The 20816-nt window shown below is 39.4% G+C and overlaps 1 protein-coding gene across 2 annotated transcripts in view; it reads left to right on the top strand.

Annotated features, from left to right (window-relative positions):
• Window positions 1-17404, top strand: part of LYPLA1 (lysophospholipase 1) — a 28435-nt gene extending 11031 nt beyond the window's left edge. The window contains exons 3-9 of one of the 2 annotated variants that reach the window (XM_017531789.2): window positions 4254-4319; window positions 6446-6493; window positions 7818-7888; window positions 10123-10196; window positions 11681-11782; window positions 13196-13372; window positions 16710-17404. In XM_017531789.2, the coding sequence (XP_017387278.1) occupies window positions 4254-4319; window positions 6446-6493; window positions 7818-7888; window positions 10123-10196; window positions 11681-11782; window positions 13196-13372; window positions 16710-16763 (592 nt within the window). In that variant the 3' untranslated portion in view covers window positions 16764-17404. The remainder of the gene's footprint in view (window positions 1-4253; window positions 4320-6445; window positions 6494-7817; window positions 7889-10122; window positions 10197-11680; window positions 11783-13195; window positions 13373-16709) is intronic. The other variant, XM_017531790.2, reaches the window with a different exon arrangement.
• Window positions 17405-20816: the final 3412 nt, after the last annotated feature.

The following is a 20816-nucleotide window of genomic DNA, read 5'->3' as shown; positions in this document are numbered from 1 at the left end:
AGAATTTTACTGCTTCCTTTCCAATCCAGATGCCGTATATCTTGCCAGTTTCCCTGGCTACAATCTTCAGTAAAATAGAGTATGGTATTTATTAACGTTTTTATGTTGAACCACTCTTGCATTCTAGGGAAAATCCCTCTTAGTCATGGTGTATAATCCTAATTATATGTCGATAGATTTGGTTTGGTAGTTTTTAGGGCTTTGTATTTATATTCTTATGAGATAGAGTGTCATTTTCATTTTGAGACAAGGTCTCACTCTGTCACCTAGGCTAGAATGCAGTGGAGTGAACACAGCTCACTGCATCCTCAACCTCCCAGGCTCAAACAATCCTCCAAGTATTTGGGACCACAGGTGCACACCACCATGCCTGGCTAATTTTCTTATTTTTTGTAGAGTTGGGGGTCTTACCATCCTGCTCAGGCTGGTCTTGAACTCTTGGGCTCAAGCAGTCCCCCCACTTTGGCCTCCTAAAGCGTTGAGATTACTTGGGATTATGGGTGTGAGCCATCACACCTGGCTTGTCATTTGTTTTTTCTTGTATGTATCCGTTGGTTTTGATATGAGTAATAATGGCCTGCCTTCCAAATGAGTAAGTTTTCCTTCTTTTTTTCGGTGGAAAGGAATGAGGATTCTTTCAACATTGGATTGGTAGACTTCACCTTGAAGCCATGTGGTACTGGGCCTTTCCCTGTGAGGCATTTTTGATTACTGATTCAATTTCTTATTATAGCCCTGTCCAGATTTTGTTTCTTGAATCCCTTTTTGGTAGTTTGTGTCCTTCCAGGAATTTGTTTATTTAATCAAGGTTATCTAATTTATTACCATGTAATTGTTCATACTATTCTCTTATAATCTTTTCTATGTGTCAAGTTAGTAGTAGTCTGTTCTTTGATTCCTGATTATAGTAATTTGAGTCTTCTCTTTTTTTTTCCCCCTTGGTTGATCTAGCTAAAGATTGGCCATTTTTGTTCGTATTTTCAAAGAACTGACTTTTGGTTTAATTGATAGTCTCTCTCTCTCTTTTTTTTTTTTTTTTTTTTTTTTTTTTTTTTTTTTTTTTTTTTTTTTTTTGAGACGGAGTGTCGCTCTTTTCGCCCAGGCTGGAGTACAGTGGCTCCATCTCAGTTCACTGCAACCTCTGCCTCCCAGGTTCAAGCGATTCTCCTGTGTCAGCCTCCTGAGTAGCTGGGACTACAGACATGTGCCATCACCCCCAGCTAGTTTTTCTATTTTTGATAGATATGGGGTTTCACCATGTTGGCCAGACTGGTGTCAGACTCTGACCTCAAGTGATCCACTGCCTCAGCTTCCCAAGGTGCTGGGATTACAGGCATGAGCCGCTGAAGCCTGGTCTCTATTGCATTTATTTCCTCTCTAGTTTTTATTATTTTCTTCTTTCTGTTAACTTTGGGTTAGGGTGTGTGTATGTGTGTGTTTTCAGGTAGAAGATTAGGTTGTTAATCTGAGATCTTTATTTTAATATTTATTTAGTTTTTTGTCACCCAGGCTGGAGTGCAGTGGTGCGATCTAAGCTCACTGCAACCTCTGCCTCCAGAGTAGCTTGGATTACAGGTGTCCACTGCCATGCCTGACTAATTTTTTTATTTTTAGTAGAGACAGGGTTTCACCATGTTGGCCAGGCTAGTCTTGAACTCCTGACCTCAAGTGATACATCCACCTCAGTCTCCCAAAGTGCTGAGATTACAGGTGTGAGCCATTGTACCTGGCCAGAGATCTTTATTTTTATTTTATTTTATTTATTTATTTATTTTTGAGAAGGAGCCTCGCTCTGTCGCCCAGGCTGGAGTGCAGTGGCGTGATCTTGGCTCATTGCAACCTCTGCCTCCCGGGTTTCAGCGACTCTTCTGCCTAAGCCTCCTGAGTAGCTGGTATTACAGGTGTGTGCTGCCATGCCTGGCTAATTTTTTGTAGAGATGGGGTTTCAGTATATTGGCCAGACTGGTCTCAAACTCCTGACCTCAGGTGATCCACCCTCCTTAGCCTCCCAAAGTGCTGGGATTACAGGTGTGAGCCACTATGCCAGCCCAACTGAACATTTAAGATTTGAATACTTGACTATATTATAATCCAATACAGTTTTCAAAAATAGCAAATCCAACTCAAAAAAGTTCTTACACCAAACCAATCTGAGTTTAGAACTGTTTAACAATTGCAAAGCAAAGCAACTGATAAATTCTCTACCCACCAGACTCAACTACTAAAGTATACATGGTCCCCAATTTACAGTGGTTAGACTTAAGATTTTTCAACTTTACAATGGCACGAAAGGAAAACATCAGTACGCTGCTCAACTTTTCAGCTTTGCCAGACATGACCCCATCGTAAGTCGAGGTGCATCTATATTCAGCTAACGGTCACCAGATTTGGCTGAGTGTGGCCTTTTCTGGGCTACCTGCAGCTCACTGCTGATCTCATCCATTTAAATTGCTGGAGTTCTAATTTATCAAATATTCTTTTTTCTGAACATTTTGGCATTTCGGTTTTTTTCACGCAGATTTCTCATTGTACGTTCTTACAAATGAATATTTGCAGACATCATTTTTTCCTTAGAAAAAGCTTTTTAAAATGGTAATGTCACAAAAATCTTTTAAAAAATTAGGCCCTTGCATATATATTGTTAAATTAGTCTAGAAGAATATTTTAAAATCAGAGATAGAAGTTGAAGACACCTCTGATAAAGTAGGTTAAGATCACATAGTGAAGAAATGATTGCTGTGCTCTGTGTTTGAATGTTGTTATGTAGCCCATAAGAACTCAGAAAAATCAAATGACAAATACTATAATTTTAGGAATATTAGTCTAAGCAAATACAGTTCTAACTCTCATGCAAGCTAAAAATTATAATGAAAAGCTCGATTTTTCAGCCGGGTGTGGTGACTCACGCCTGTAATCCCAGCTACTTGGGAGGTTAAGGCAGGAGAATTACTCGAACCTGGGAGTCAGAGTTTGCAGTGAGCTGAGATCACACGATTGCTCTCCAGCCTGGGCAACAAAGCAAGATTCTGTCTCAAAAAAAAGAAACAAAGAAAAAAGGAAAGCTCGATTTTTCATAGTATGAATATATAAAGAGTTCCCAGCTTATTATGGCTAAATTTATGGTTTTTTCACTTTGTGATGAATTTATCATGATGTAAACCCTCCTAAGTTGAGAAGCATCTGTATATCAAAAAATATTTCACAACAGGGGTCAGTAATTGTTTTCTGTAAAGGACCAAAAGAATCAACATTTTAGGCTTTGCCAGCCAGGAGATCTCTGTTGCAACTATTCAGTTCAGCCACTCAGGATGAAAATTAACCATAAATAACATGTAAACAAATGAATGTGGTTCATTTGGTTCCATGTGAATTTTAAAACATTGTTTTTTAACTTCTTGAAGAATGTCATTGGCAGTTTGAAAGGAATAGCTGATTTTTGTATTTTTAGTAGAGATGGGGTTTCACTATGTTGGCCAGGCTGGTCTTGAACTCCTGACCTCGTGATCTGCCTGCCTTGGCCTCCCAAAGTGCTGGGATTACAGGCATGAGCCACCGTGCCCGGCCGAGGCTTTTTTTTTTTTTAAAGTAAAATGTGAATTATGTTATTTGTCTTGCCTACTTTATAAACACATTGTATAAGGAGATTTTAAAAATATATCTCTACTTTGGAAATTTTGAAGCCCTGTGGAAATATCTGAAGGGGCATACATTACTGTTCAGAAATCTGAGAAATAATCTTTATTCCTAGGTAAAACTTAACTAGCTGTTGGGTTGTTTTTACATTCACGGTGTTGTTTTAATAGTATTGAGGACCCACTTTTTTTTTTTTTTTTTTTTGAGACCGAGTCTCAACGCCAAGCTGGAGTGCAGTGGCCTGATCTTGGCTCACTGCAATCTCTGCCTCCCGGGTTCAAGCAATTCTCCTACCTCAGCCTCCCGAGTAGCTGGGACTACAGGTGCACGCCACCATGCCCAGCTAATTTTTGTATTTTTAATAGAGACAGGGTTTCACCATGCTGGCCAGGATGGTCTTGATCTCTTGACCTCATGATCTGCCCACCTTGGCCTCCCAAAGTGCTGGGATTACAGGCATGAGCCAGAGGACCCACATTTTAAAGATATTTTTATCTTCACAGTTTTTTAAAGTACTATTTACCTTTATCTTCACAGGTTTTTAAAGTACTATTCTACTACTTACTTATTGGGATTTAAAACAGTTTATAATAGCATTATTCAAATGATTTTTCCACTAGGCACGGATGGGCGGAAGCCTTTGCAGGTATCAGAAGTTCACATATCAAATATATCTGCCCGCATGCGTGAGTATTTCTGATCTTCAGGCTTGTGATTCAGAGTCTGGAGAGGAGCAATTGTCATTGTTTTACCTTTCCAGAAAAGTATTTAAATATAATTAATTTTTATTATTTAAATATTCAGTTTAAAAATGAAGATTAGTAGAATTCCTTAAAACTTTATAAAATGATTTCTTAAATTGATTTTTTTTTCGTTTTCTCTTTCGTTAAGCAATTTAAAGTATCTCTCTCTATAAGGCCAGAAAAATTATTATTTTTATTTATTTATTTTTGAGACGGAGTCTTGCTCTGTCACCCAGGCTGGAGTGCAGTGGTGCGATCTTGGCTCACTGCAACCTCCACCTCCTGGGTTCTAGTGAGTCTCCTGCCTCAGCCTCCTGAGCAGCTAGGATTACAGGTGTGTGCCACCATGCCCAGCTAATTTTTGTATTTTTAGTAGAGGCAGGATTTCACCATGTTGGCCAGGCTAGTCTCAAATGCCTGACCTCAAGTGATCCACCTGCCTTGGCCTCCCAGAAAAATTATTTTAGATATACAAATACCTATAAAATTCTAGGATATCACCCGGATATCTCTGAAGGGGAATTACCTGTTAGATTTGTGAGAAATCTTTATTATGTTGAGACCACTCTTTAATTTTATCGTTTAGAGGCAATGTGTTGTACTGTGGAAAGAACACAGACTTTGGAATATGATAGGTTTGGTTTTGAATTCTGGCTCTGAAAGTATTTGTGGATGTCAAAAAGAAATTGGTAAGTTTTGAACAAACTTAGAAAATCAATGAGATTGGCACGTTAGGTCAAGCTTGTGCAGCCTGTGGCCCAAGTTAGCTTTGAATGCAGCCCAGTACAAATTGTAAGCTTTCTGAAAACATTATGTGATTTTTTTTTTTGTATTTTTAGATATTATTTTATTTTAATTTTAGCTCATCAGCTCTTGTTAGTGTTAATGTATTTTTATATGTGACCCAGGACAATTCTTCTTCCATTGTAGCCCAGGGAAACCAAATGATTGGACACCCTTGTTTTAGATCAAAAGGTTGCTGATAAGCAATAGCCATGGAGAAGACCAGAAGGGATTGGACATACTCATATAAGTTAGTAATTCATCCTCAGAAGTGTTAGTAGCAGTAAAGTTGGGACAGATACATGAATATGAAAGAGGGAATGGGAAGAAGAACAGCTGAGAAGAGGATAAGAAAACATTTCTTCCTTTTTTAATCCTGAAATAGACGGTCTGTCTCTGTAGGCTACAGTGAATACTGTGGCTAGGGTTGCTATATCCTGTATTATTCTACTCAAGCCAGAGACAGAATTCTTCTTTTTTTTTTTTTTTTTAAGAAGGAGTCCTGCTCCGTTGCCCAGGCTGGAGTACGGTGGCATGACCTCGAATCACTGCAACCTCTGCCTCCCAAGTTCAAACGATTCTTCTGCCTCAGGCTCCTGAGTAGCTGGGACTACAGGCACATGCCACCATGCCTGGCAGATGTTTGTATTTTTCACCATATTGGCCAAGCTGGGCTCCAACTCCTGACCTCGTGATCTGCCCGCCGTGGCATCCCAAAGTGCCAGGATTACAGGCATAAGCTACTGCACCTGGCCCATCATAGATTTGAATTGGCTATAATGGACAGTTAGGCAAATTTTGGATTTCCCTTATTTATTCAGAGGTCTCTTAATTAAGCGGGTACACAGCTAAGAACTAGAAAATTAGCAAAAGTGTAATCTGAGCATATAGGCATTGAGGTTACAGTATCAGTGTAATAAAGTCGCTCATTGTCCTTAGTCCCATACCAGAATCTCATATTTTATACATTTCCAGCTGTCTTGGTTTCCAGTTTCTCTTCTCATGTCTGAGAAGTTAAAAGTAGTAAGGAAGGGTGTGAGAAGGGAAAAGGTATTCATCAAGCTTAGTCCTTTGTTGCTGTTCCTCTGTCTTCAGAACACATTTGGAGGGGCGTGGAGAGCAGACTTGTACAGGTGTGGATGAAGTAAACAGTTCATATATTAAAACTGTAGCGTGTAGTATCGTGTAGGTCTCAAGTAAATTATCTGTTTTAGATTAATGGAATTTTATCTAAAAGTTTGTATGCTTTGTTATTCTGATTTTGCTCTTTTTTCTTTTCCTTATAGGCCTGTTATGCCTGTTACACTAAATATGAACATGGCTATGCCTTCATGGTAAGTGAGAATTTACTTATTCAATAAGAACATTATATGCTTATTTTATGTAATGTTATAAGAAACACTTTTGTGTACAGCAGTTTTTATTTAGCTGTTTTTTAACTTGCAAAGTTGCATAGTTAACCTTATTTGCATTTTTATGCTCTGGATTTAGGGGTAAACTTAAGGAGCTGTACGAACAGGTAGAGAAATAGGCGAGAAGGTATGGATAAAAATCACGTGGGAGGCTCTCTTCTGCTGCTTGATAAACCTTTGTTGATTTTAGTAACCCAACATTCAGATGATCCCTATTAAGCCACAGCCTCTTCACCTTTCCAATTTCTTGTCTATCTGGGTTGTTTTTAAGGAAACCACTTCCCTTTCAGCCCTCTGAAGATATTCTCACAGTCCCTGTGTAGGGTCAGTTTTTTGTTCCTGTGTGCTACTTCCAGACTTTGATTTTTCCTGACTGTTCTCTGAGATTCCTACCATCAGGTTGGGAGGCTGAGGCCGAAGAATCACTTGAACCCAGGAGGCGGAGGTTGCAGTGAGCCGAGATTGCGCCACTGCACTCCAGCCTGGTGACAGAGCAAGACTCCATCTAAAAAAAAAAGATGACTTTAGGGCTGGGCGCAGTGGCTCACGCCTGTAATCCTAGCACTTTGGGAGGTTGGGGCAGGTGGATCAAGAGATCAAGATCATCCTGGCCAACATGGTGAAACCTTGTCCCTACTAAAAATACAAAAATTAGCCAGGCATAGTAGCACATGCCTGTATTCCCAGCCACTCCAGAGGCTGAGGCAAGAGAATCACTTGAACCCATGAGGCAGAGGTTGCAGTGAGCCAAGATCACGCTACTGCATCCAGCCTGGCAACAGAGGGATACCCATCTCAAAAAAAAAAAAAAAAAAAAAAAAAAAAGTTGACTTTAGCCAGGCATGGAGGCTCACACCTGTAAACCCAGCACTTTGAAGTTGAGGTGGATCAACTGAGGTCAGGAGTTCAAGACCAGCCTGGCCAGCATAGCGAAACCCCATCTCTACTAAAAATATAAAATTAGCCAGGTGTGGTGGCATGCCCCTGTAGTCTCAGCTACCCAGGAGACTAAGGCAGGAGAATCGCATGAACCTGGGAAGGGGAGGCTGCAGTAAGCTGAGACCGTACCACTGCACTTCAGCCTGAGCAACAGAGCGAGATTTCGTCTCAAAAAAAATAAAAATATATATATATTTCTGATTATCCCTTTAATCCAAGCTAACATGAATGTAGTAAAATATACTTATTATAATAATAGATTTTCTTAGAATCAAAAGGTTCTTTTTAGATTTGCCTTATTTTACAGGTTTGATATTATTGGGCTTTCACCAGATTCACAGGAAGATGAACCTGGGATTAAACAGGCTGCAGAAAACAGTAAGTACAGAAAATGTTTATAAAGCCAAAAGCATTCTTAAGTGTTTTTAGTAGATTCATTAATCACATTGGTACTGGTTAAAAATGACACATTTGGGCCTGGCACAGTGGCTTACACTTGTAACTCTGTAACTCACGCCTGTAAGCTCTATCAGACATATAATAATTTTGCTTTGATTTATATGGGAAAATGGAGAAAACAGCAAAATGTTTAATAGTTTTTGCCAGTTATTTTCATTAAGGAGACTTGGAATAACAATGAAAATAATGATATAATAAGTGTAATGATAATAAACAGTGAATATATGGCCAGATGCAGTGGCTCACACCTGTAACCCCAGCACTTTGGGAGGCTGAGGTGGGTGGATCACCTGAGGTCAGGGGTTAGATACCAGCCTGGGTAACGTGCTGAAACCCTGTCTCTACTAAAAATACAAAAAAATTAGCCAGTCATGGTAGCGGACACCCGTAATCCTAGCTACTCAGGAGGCTGAGGCGGGAGAATCACTTGAACCTGGGAGGCGGAGGTCACAATGAGCCGAGATTGTGCCATTGCACTACAGCCTGAGGGACAGAGGGAGACTGTATCTCAAAAAAAAAAAAAAGTTACTAATCGTTAATTTTAGTGTGGTAATTATAATAGGTATCACTGATTAAGCACATAACTGTTTACAAGCTAGGTGTTTCTTACAGAGCACCTCATTTGACACCCCTGTGAAGTATTAGCTCTGCTTTAGAAAACCTCAAAACCTGGTCTCTGGTAAAGAAGTCCATCTCCTTTATGATTATGGTAATTCTGTTTGTGGGGTGGAGCATAAAGAACACTAACTTACTGGGAAGTGTCTGCTTTTAAGAAATGTGCAGGGGGCCAGGTGCAGTGGCTCATGCCTGTAATCCCAGCACTTAGGGAGGCTGAGGCGGGAGGATCATCTGAGATTGGGAGTTCCCGACCAGCCTGACCAACATGGAGAAACCCCATCTCTACTAAAAATACAAAATTAGCTGGGCGTGGTGGTGCATGCCTGTAATCCCAGCTACTGAAGAGGCTAAGGCAGGAGAGTTGCTTGAACCTGGGAGGCAGAGGTCGTGCTGAGCCAAGATTGCACCACTGTACCCCAGCCTGGGCAACAAGGGCGAAACTCTGTCTCAGAAAAAAAAAAAAAAAAAAAAAAAAAAAATCACAGGAAATTTCCTTTTTTTTTATACATATGTACTGAAATAGCTACAAGTAGAATAATATGAGGACTGGGATTGCCTTCAGGGTAATCTGGTTGGTGACTCCTGAGTGTGGGTGGGTGTAGGTGGATGTGGGCAGCAATGGAGAGACAGGGTGACTGAGAATTATGTTGGTGTTTGGTAATTTTTTATTTACATATTTATTTAGAGACATTGTCGCCCAGGTTGGAGTACAGTTGGGGATCATAGCTCACTGTAGCCTCAAATTCCTGGTCTCCAGCAACTCTCCCGCCTCAGCTCCTGAGTAGCTGGAGCTATAGGCATGTGCCACCATGCCTGGCTAAGTTTTAAACTGTTTAGTTCACTGTAGGTGTGTGGATTTGTTCCTGGGTTCTCTGTTCTGTTCCATTGGTCTGTGTGTCTGTTTTTATGCCAGTACCATGCAGTTTTGGTTACTATAGCTCTGTATAATTTGAAGTCAATTAATGTGATTTCTCTAGTTTTATTCTTTTTACTTGGGGTAGCTTTGGCTACTCTGAGTCTTTTGTGATTCCATATTAATTTTAAGATTGTTTTTCTGTTTCTGTGAAGAATGTCATTGGTATTTTCATAGAGATTGCATTGAATCTGTAGATTGCTTTGGGTAGTATGGGAAAAAGTTCCATGTTCATGGATTAGAAGAATTCATGAACAATAACAATATTGTTATCGGTTCTTCTATCCATGAACATGGAATATTTTCATTTTTTTGGTGTTCTCTTTCATCAGTGTTTTATAGTTTTCATTATAGGGATCTTTCACTTCTTTGGGTAATTCCTAGGTATTTAATTTTTTATGTGTGGCTATTGTAAATTGCATTTTTTTAAAATTTCCTTTTCACATTATTCACTGTTGGCATATGAAAATACATTCTAATTTTGTATTTTAATGAAGTGCTTTGAGTTTTTCACTCATTTCCACCTTAAAAGTAATTGTGGTTTTCTATTAATTTTTTCCTAAAGTTTATCAACGGGCTTAACTTTGAAAGTACTGCTGACTAACTTTCATGTTGTTTTTAGTAAAAGCTTTGATTGATCAAGAAGTGAAGAATGGCATTCCTTCAAACAGAATTATTTTGGGAGGATTTTCTCAGGTAAGATAAAATTTGGGTGGAATGTCAGTACCATCAGTATATTTATCCAGAAGTCTGTGCTTTAATCCTTTCTATGGAGTAGTTTAAGTTTGAATGTACTGGAACTAATTAATTTCTTCTTAAAATAACTATAATACCATGTAATTAAATTTCTAAGCTAACACAGTGTTTCCTTTTAATTAATTAGAACTCTGATAACACAGGCATGAGTCCCCTCTCTAGGAGGAGACTACTGGTAAGAACAGTAAAGCAGAAGATAAGAGAATTTCTTCCCTTTACCTTCACTACTATAGGTTTAGGTATAAATATGTGCTGTTTATTTTGGGCATCTTTCTTCTTCTCTGTACTTTACCCCTGCCTTCTGTACTTTGTCCGCAGACACTGCTCCCTCATACGGACCTTGCATGGCTACTGCAGCATGTCAGCTGTTTGCCGTGGAACCAGACTCCAGATGCTCTGGCTTCTCATCTCTGTTTCTTTGCTTATCTGCTTTGTTTACCTTTCCGTCAACAGTTGGCCATCTTGGCTTTTGCAGTCTATTGCTTTTCCACCTCTTGAGTTTACATGTTACAGGTCCAGCCACACAGTGTGACTGGTGGTCACCGAATCCTATTTCCTCAGTGCTGGGAGACAGAACATCACTGCCTGGGGTGAAAAAGGCTCTCATGTCCTCATGTGTTACAATGACCCATGGGCATAGTCAGAGTGGTGGGGGTCCCAGATGGCCGGCAGGAGTGCAGCTTCCAGAATGCAGGGTGTTGTGAACTGGGTAGGCAGATAGTCTGCAGGTGTCTGCTAAGTAGTTCTTATTATCTTAAATTGTCATTTGGAAAGTAATACCAATTTAAGAGCTGGATGCGGTGGCTCACGCCTGTAATCCCAGCACTTTGGGAGGCCGAGGTGGGCGGATCACCTGAGATTGGGAGTTGGAGACCAGCCTGATCAACATGGAGAAACCCTGTCTCTACTAAAAATAAAAAATTAGCTGGGCATAGTGCTGCATGCCTATAATCTCGGCTACCTGGGAGACTGAGGCAGGGGAATCGCTTGAACCCGGAGGCAGAGGTTGTGGTGAGCTGAGATCACGCCATGCACTCCAGCCTGGGCAACAAGAGCGAAACTCCATCAAAAAAAGTAAGAGAGAGAGCAGAGAGAGAAAAGAAAGACCGATTTAAGACCAGATGGGATTTTATACCTAAAACTCTGCAAAGGAGAAAATATAAATTCAGAATATTTCTAAGGCATGTTGTAAGTGCAACAGTTTCCGATGCTACAAACAATGTCTCATTGGAAAGGAAGTCAGTGTGTTCTCTGGTGAAGGGAACCGAATCCTTTAGGACATGGTGGGGTGTATTTCTGTTTCCACTATTTGCCTGATTTGATTTGACATCAGCCACTGAGTTTGATTGTTTTATGGATCTCATTAGTAATAAGAAACCCTCTAAATTGCTGTGTTCATTGACTTTCCCTGCTTGTCTTTTCAGGGAGGAGCTTTATCTTTGTATACTGCCCTTACCACGCAGCAGAAATTGGCGGGTGTCACTGCACTCAGCTGCTGGCTTCCACTTCGGGCATCATTTCCACAGGTAACTTGGTTGATGCACTCAATATCAGATTACTGAGCTAAAGGCAGCTAGCAGATAATATTGGAGATCATCTTATTTTTTTTTATTAATAAACTTTTTTTATTTTTTTGAGACAGAGTCTTGCTCTTTCAACTAGGCTGGAGTGCAGTAGCACGATCTCAGCTCACTGCAACCTCCACCTCCCGGGTTCAAGCAATTCTCCTGCCTGAGCCTCCTGAGTAGCTGGGACTACAGGCGTGTACCATGACGCCTAGGTAATTTTTTGTATTTTTAGTAGAGACAGGATTTCACCGTGTTAGCCAGGATGACCCATCTCCTGACCTCGAGATCTGCCTGCCTTGGCCTCCCAAAGTACTGGGATTACAGGCGTGAACCACTGCCCTGGCCTAATAAACTTTATTTTTTAGAGAAGTTTTAAATTCACAGCAAAACTGAGCAGAAGGTAGAGTTACTGTGTACCTCCTGTCCCCCATGTGCACAGCTTCCCCACCATCAGCATCCCCACCTCCACAGTCATGCATTTGCTGTGGTCTGAACCTGCACTGACACATCACCATCACCCAGAGTCCTTCACTTACAGCACTCATCTTTTGTTAAAAAGAATTTTCTTAGACTTTTGTGATGTATTACTAGGCCTTAGTATGCTGTACTGTCTTTATTGTGGAGTACATAGAATGGAATTAGAAGGAAACCTTATTGTCACAAATTTTAGATTTGAAGGATTTGATACATTTTAGGATATATATGAAAATGAGGACTCTTTTTAACCCATAGAAATAATATTTATTTTTAGTCTAGGCACAGTGGCTCATGCCTATAATCCCAGTACTTTGGGAGGCCAAGGCAGGCAGATCACCTCAGATCAGGAGTTTGAGACCAGCCTGGCCAACATGGTAAAACCGCGTATCTATTAAAAAAACAAAAATTAGCTGGGCGGGGTGGTGCACGCCTGTGATGCTAGCTACTTGGGAGGCTGAGGCACAAAAATCACTTGAACCTAGGAGGTAGAGGTTGCAGTGAGTCACAGTTGTACCACTTCACTCCAGCCTGGGCGACAGAGCAAGACTCTTTTTTTTTAAAAAAAAAAAAAAAAAAGATAACTGAATAAAGCAGCAACTGAAAGTACTAAAACAACCAACTAAACCAAAAAAAGCAGAAAATATAATATGCTTCAAGGGACTCATTCACTGGGAAGGTATATATTATTATATGAGGCAAGGTGATCACAAATCCTATGGAAGTTAAATAAAGGGGTGTGGTGAGTATATGGATAGAAGGAATTTTATTCCTTTGGCCAAATATAATTTCTAGCATGTTATATATGCATGCATATTTATGTAGAATTTTAAATGCCTGGCATAGTGTCCTGTACCTTTACAAAAATAATACTATTTCTTCTTTTGCTTTTTGCAGGGGCCTATCAGTGGCGCCAATAGAGATATTTCTATTCTTCAGTGCCACGGAGATTGTGACCCTTTAGTTCCCCTGATGTTTGGTTCTCTTACGGTTGAAAAACTAAAAACATTGGTGAATCCAGCCAATGTGACCTTTAAAACCTATCAGGGTATGATGCACAGTTCGTGTCAACAGGTATGTGTCTGGAAGCAGTGATCAGTACCATATTTGCAACTGTTTTCATGTGATATTTTCAAGAAAAGTAACATTTGAATGCTTGGGGATTTAAATGAGTTAATTCGCCTTGGATCATAAGTTAGCAGGTCATTAGATAAGTGTGTATTCAACTTAATTCAACAAATATCTACTGATTGGCTGTTACACACAGCCATTATACATAATTCAAAGATGAATAATAAACATTCACTTTCATTAAAATTTAAGATAAATTAAAATTTAATAGAAAGATGCATGTCTAAGTAACAGTATTTATAGCAGAAACTGACCTCCATTGTATTAGAAACTTTAAAAAGTGCCCTTGGAAAATAAAATAAACAACAGGAAGTGCCCTGAAAAACTGAGAAAAGATTAATTTTATCTTAGGAGGCACTGAGACCGTGACGAAACAGCTAGATTTTGAAAAGTGTTGGGATTTCGTTAGCAGAGAAAGAACTGCAGGCCAGGAAGAGCAAGCCATTCAGTCAGACTAGAGTCTTAGGAAAAGCTGAGTGTCACAGGACAAGACATGGAACAGAGACTCTCTGTGCTGAGAAGGGACTGACTCTCTAAGCAGCAGGAAGCTATCGATGTTTTTGGTTGAAGTGAGATGTGATCTGATCTACATTCTGGAGACAGGTGATCCAGTAGGATTTAGAGATTAATTCTATGGGGTGTAGCAACCCAGGAAGTATCAAAAGGGCGTGAGAGTTCTCGCTCTGTTGCCATCATAAAAAGTAGGTGCAAGAAACAGTTGTAAAGGAAGGAGATAATACTGAGTTTAGTGTTTGTATTGAGATTGATGTGCCCCCATGATATCAATATAGGATGTTGGAAATACTTGTCTGAAGTTCAAGCTGGGAAATGGAGATTTGAAAATAATTACTAATACTATTGATCAATGAAGAATGATCTTGAGAAAGCATCATAAGAAAAAAAGCTCAGGGGCCAGGTGTGGTGGCTCATGCCTGTAATCCCAACACTTTGGGAGATCAAGAGATTGAGACCATCCTGGCCAACATGGTGAAACCCTGTCTCTACTAAAAATACAAAAATTAGCCGGGCATGGTGGTATGCACCTGTACCCAGCTACTTGGGAGGCTGAGGCAGGAGAATTGCTTGAAACTGGGAGGTGGAGGTTGCAGTGAGCCGAGATCGTGCCACTGCACTCCAGCCTGGCAACAGAGTGAGAACTCAGTCTTAAAAAAAAAAAAAAAAAAAAAAAAGGGAATAGAAACTTGGGAATAGAACTTTAGGGGACACCTTAAGTTTAGCCTAATGATAAAGGGAGTTAGGTGTTGAGAGTATGGGAGGAGAGATTTTCAGAATGGGGAGGAGATGTGTAATGTGTTTCAGGGAAGGGTTAAAGAGAAATAGGTTAGGAAGAAAATATCCAATATTAAGCCACCTGTGACCTTGGATGTTTGGGTAGATAAATCCAAAATGCAAAGGACTGTGTAAAGTGGATAGGGAAATGAAGAAGCAGAGGCACCATGTATAGACCTTTTTAAAAAGTTTTGGTAGAGAGGGAGTAGGAAATTTGTTCTTTAATGGAAGCAGAGAAAGACCTATGAGTGGAAGGAGGGAGGAAGAAGATGCAGAAAAGAGAAGATAATTGATAGGGGCATTCTCAGAGGGATCATAGAATAGAATAAAGTCTTAGTGCTTGCCTTAAAAGAGGAGAAAAACATTTTCAATCAAGATAGAAAAGGACGGGCCAGGTGACTATTATAAATAGGAGATGGAGAGAGAGAAGAGAGTGTTTGGGAGCTCATATGAGATGTGCTTACCTTTTTTTTTTTTTTTTTTTTTGAGATGGAGTCTCACTCTGTTGCCAAGCTGGAGTGCAACAGCATGGTGTTGGCTCACGGCAACCTCCGCCTCCTGGGTTCAAGTGATTCTCCTGCCTCAGCCTCCTGAGTAGCTGGGACTACAGGCACCTGCCACCATGCCCAGCAAATTTTTTGTGTTTTTGTAGAGACAGGGTTTCGCCGTTTTGGCCAGGGTGGTCTCGAACTCCTGACCTCATGATCTGCCTGTCTTGGCCTCCCAAAGTGCTGGGACTACAGGCTTGAGCCATCAAGCCTGGCCTAGATGTGCTTATCTTTTCAGTCTAATAGGAGATATGGTCACTTGATAAGAATGAAGGCAGCCTGAATAGGTTTGGAGGCTTGAAAAGACTGAGAGTAAAAATTAATTCCTCAATAGTGAGATAGTCACACTGACAGTTTTACAACCATTCAGCCTGGTTAAATATTTGCTTTAGGGACAGAGAAAGAGGTGATAATATGACTTACCCAAAATGACAAGGGTGCCTGGGAACCTAGTGTGTTCCCCTGCTAATATAGAGTATTACAATATTGAATCCAGAAAAAAGAGGGCAGGGGAAGTCCTGGAACGCTTAATGTGAGTAAGAGGGACTGAAGGTCTCTAGAGCAGCTGTTTTCCTCATGGGCTTTGCATCACAAATACCCTGGAGCTTCTTAAAATCTCCATAGATGAGTCTACAAAGACAGGACTGAATGAGTAGTAGCAGAAAGTGAGGAGAAGTAGGGTAATGGGAGGTGATCTCACAGGAAACTTTCTGGGACGTCAGAGTATTGTGAAATGGAATCCTTTCATACTGTGGCTCTTTTCTGAGTGACTTAATTATAAGGCTGTAGGTAAGCTGCATTGCTAATATTTGTCACTATGAGGCTAGGTAAGACCTTGATATATAAGAGCTGATAGCAGGAGGTGAGTTTGAGGGAGGTGAGAAAACTGAACCAGGTGCAAGAGGCTAACAGGAGAAAGTTTCTTCTATGATAAACCTTTGGTATATTAATGTTCATATCTTCCTAGGCACATCTTAGGTACATGCTGTCTATGAAATGGTTAGTTGTATATAATTCCTTGTAAAAGACACAAAATAGTTAATGCTATGGATTTAGCATGCAATTCAAATTAGAGAATGGTAGAAGCTCTGCTTTGTCACTCATACTTAGTTGTCAGTAATTGTACACTTACTGAGATTTCTTGGTGTAGGTACTGTCACCTGTAAACTTCCCTGGCTACCCCCAAACCCCCATGTCTTTTATTTTGTTTCAGTATAGGGAGATGCAGAACTAGATACTAGATGGGAGCTGTCATTTCGGTGTACAATAATCATGATGGGAAATGTTCTGAAATTTCTGTTGGAGCCTTATTTCTCTTTTATGTCTTAGTAAAAATGATTTCACCTTAACTGTGCACACCATGGATTTGATTAGTGGTGTTTTAGTGGGAATTTAATTTCTGATTTATGTAACTGCATATTAAATTACTTTATTCCAAACAGGAAATGATGGATGTCAAGCAATTCATTGATAAAGTCCTACCTCCAATTGATTGATGTCACTAAGAGGCCTTGTGTAGAAGTACACCAGCATCATTGTAGTAGAGAATAAACCTTTTCTCATGCCCAGTCTTCAAATTTCTAATGTTTGCAGTGTTAAAATGTTTTGCAAATACACTCTAGTGACACAGATCAAATAATGTCCCTCATGAGAAATGTATGATCTTTTAAGTTTCTATACATGTATTCTTATAAGAAGATTCAGGATACTACCATATTAAAGTAGATGAAGCAGGTAGCTTCTTTTTTCTCAAATATAAGTCAGCAAAATAATATAGTACTGCCACCAGATTTTTTATTACATCATTTGGAAATTAGCAGTATGCCTAATGAAAATTTGTTCAGGTAAAAATGAGCAGTTAAGATATAAACAGTTATGCATGCTGTGACTTAGTCTATGGATTTATTCCAAAATTGCTTAGTCACCATGCAGTGTCTGTATTTTATATATGTATTCATATATACATCCTGATTGTAATACGTAAGAATGAGGTGGTATTATGTTATTCCTAATAATAGGGATAATGCTGTTCATTGTCATGAAAGAGTAAATTGTTCTCTTCAATAAATGGCCCTTTTATTTTGGGACCAGGTTTTTCTTTTCCCTGATATTATTTCTATTTAATATTCTTTACTCTTCAGAAAAAAAAAATTCATTCTTTCTTTATTATCCTTCATAGCAGACCAAATATAGCCTCTCTGCCATAGACAGCTACTGTCAATACATACTGTAATTTGACATTTTGAGTCACAGATATAAGGTATTTAAAATCTATTTATGCTTTATAGAGAAACCAGACATTAAAACTTCATGCACTACTTATTTCAAATTATACCTTATCCAAATTTATACCTATTTAGTTATTAGGATCTTCAACCCAGGTAACAGGAATAATTCTGTGGATTTATTTTTCTGTAAACAACTGAAAGAATTAGATCATATTCTAGTATGTTCTGAAATTTTTTTTTGAGACGGAATCTTGCTCTGTAACCCAAGCTTGAGTGCAGTGGCATGATCTCGGCTCACTGCAACTTCTGCCTCCCCCGTCTTGGTTCAAGCAATTCTCCTGCCTCAGCCTCCCAACCAGCTGAGATTACAGGCATGCACCACCATGCCCAGCTAATTTTTGTATTTTTAGTAGAGATGGGGTTTCACCATGTTGGCCAGGCTGGTCTTGAACTCCTGACCTCGTGATCTGCCCAAGAACCTTGGCTTCCCAACTTGCTGGGATTACAGATGTGAGCCAGCGCGCCTGGCCATGTTCTGAAATATGTTTAAGACTGATCTTGAAAACTAATTTCTAAGATGATTTCATCTCCTCATAGCATAGAGTTTACTTTATACACATGTTTGAAACCAACTGCTATAGAAGATGAGGAGTCTATTGTAATTTTGCTTTATTTTCATCTGCCAGTGGGCTTATTTGAAATTTTCACTTTAGTCAAATTATTTTTTGTCCAAACATAAAATAGCAATCATTTTAAATTGTCAAAATTTCCAGATTACTGGTAAAAAGTATTTGAAAACAAACTTAATGAGTAATAAAGGCTAATCAGAGCCCTATGCATAAAGTGTAGTTACCAGATTAATATGTAGCAAAAATTTATGCTTGATATTTCTGAACTCTGTTAATTTTTCTGCTGTATCCCAGCTGACCAAAACAATGTTAAGAATGCATCTTTATAAATGGGTGCTAATCAATAATGGAAATAATTTAGTAATGGACTATATAGGATGTTAATAATGAAGCCATATGTTTATGTCTGGATTTAAACATTTTAAACAATCATTTACTATGTCATTTTTCTTTACCTTGAAGAACATAAACGGTTGTTTCAGTTCTAAATATCAGCAAGATTTTATTTATGGCAAGAAATATTCTGTTGAATTGTTGTGCTGTAACATGGGAAAATGTAAATGTTTTTCATGGTTTCTATCAATGTGAAATAAAATTTAATTCTGACTTTTCTCTGACTTTTTTGAGTATTTTAACATTTGGAATGTTAACATTTGGAATATATGTATCTGATGAAAAGGAGTAAAATAACAATGTCCTTAAAATATATATTTATTCAGAGAGAGAAATTTTGATGATGGTATGGTTGGCTTAGAATGGAACCAGGCATAAGAAATAATCTCATGTTATTGTTTTAATCAGCTAAAAAAAAAAAATCCCCAAATTTGGTTTTCAGTGTTTCTACCTATTTAAGAAGTTTCTTTTGGTGTTTATCTTTTATAACCTTTTTTTTTTTTTTTAATTTTTTTTTTTTTTTTTTTTTTTTTTTTTTTTGATTATTGTTTTTCCTTTTTTTTGAGATGGAGTCCTGCCCTGTTGCCCTGGCTGGAGTACAGTGGCGCAATCTCAGCTCACTGCAACTTCTGCCTCCTGGGTTCAAGTGATTCTGCCTCAGCCTCCTGAGTAGCTGGGATTACAGGAGCCCACCACCAAACCTGGTTAATTTTTCTTTTTTAGATGAAGTTTTGCTCTTGTTGCCCAGGCTGGTGTGCAATGGTGCAATCTTGGCTCACCGCAACCTCCACCTCCCAGGTTCAAGCGAGTCTCCTCCCTCAGCCTCCTGAGAAGCTGGAATTATAGGCACGCGCCACCATGCCTGGCTAATTTTGTATTTTTAGTAGAGATGGGGTTTCTCCATGTTAATCAGGCTGGTCTTGAACTCCTAACCTCAGGTGATCTGCCCACCTGAGCCTCCCAAAGTACTGGGATTACAGCCGTGAGCCACTGCGCCCGGCCTAATTTTTCTGTTTTTAGTAGATACGGGGTTTCACCATGTTGGCCAGGCTGGTCTTGAACTCCTGACCTCAGGTGATCCACACGCTTTAGCCTCCCAAAGTGCTGGGATTATAGGCGTGAGCCACTGCACCTGCTCTGTCTTTTTCTTTAATGTAGGAGTCACTGGGATTATAAAATTAGTGTCGATAATCTGTTATCCAATTAGTTTTTCTCCTTATTTCAACATTGACTTCTGACTTTTCCAAATAAGAAATCCCTCTGATCTGTTAAGCAGTCCTTACTTTCTGGTTTTGGATACTTAGTGACCACCTCCCTTTTCTGTGAGGCAGCTTGTTCTATTTTTGGATAATCCTCATGGCAAGAAAAGTCTGTACTAAATATGTTGTTTCTAACTTCAACTTGTTTTATAAAAGGTTTATCTTTCACATCAGCACTTTATTTCATATGATAATCTTTAATGCATGATTCTTTTAAAAGTAAGTTTGTTCGCCATTAAATATGGTCAGAGTTTGGTACTGTTATGATCTAATTACCAATGGGAAACAATAGTTGTACGTATATGTAAATAGTTGGGAAATTTGCCTACTATTGCAGCCACTCTTATTTAATATATGTTAGGCACTGTACTAAGCATTTTATATCCTTTAAGCATATAGTCCTCTGATCAACTTTATCTTGATTTTACAGAAGAAACTCTAGATAGAGAAACTACTTAGGATTCCAGAGCTATTAATGTGCGAGAGCCAGGATTCAAATTCATGTGCCTAACTCCATGGTCTTTACGACCTTGCTCTGTGCCCCAGTGGGGTAATTTAAATGCTATGCAACACACAAATGATGTGTATTTTATATAATGCAGGACATGTGGAAACGCTGAGTCGACCTATGATAATAATAAGTTCACCGGCCTGGCGCAGTGGCTCATGCCTATAATCCCAGCACTTTGAGAGGCCAAGGTGGGCAGATCATGAGATCAGGAGTTCAAGACCAGCCTGACCAACATGGTGAAACCCCGACTCTACCAAAAACACAAAAATGAGCCAGGTGTGGTGGCCCATGCCTGTAATACTAGCTACTCGGGAAGCTGAGGCAGGAGAAGCACTTGAACCTGGGAGGCAAAGGTTGCAGTGGCAACTGTGTAACCTCTGCCTCCGGGGCAACAGAGTGAGACTCCATCTCAAAAAAATAATAATAAGTAAAATCAGCTCACCATAAAGTACATTCTCCAGTGGCCAGAGAGAACTAAAAGGAAACTCAAAACCCACATGGCACAGTTAACTTTGGGGCTTAAGATTAG

Source organism: Cebus imitator, unplaced genomic scaffold (assembly GCF_001604975.1).
Source record: "Cebus imitator isolate Cc_AM_T3 unplaced genomic scaffold, Cebus_imitator-1.0 Scaffold73, whole genome shotgun sequence".
In the NCBI taxonomy this organism is placed as follows: Eukaryota; Metazoa; Chordata; class Mammalia; order Primates; family Cebidae; genus Cebus; species Cebus imitator.
The sequence above is the reverse complement of the archived record's forward strand: the minus strand, read 5'-3'. Positions and strand labels throughout refer to the sequence as shown.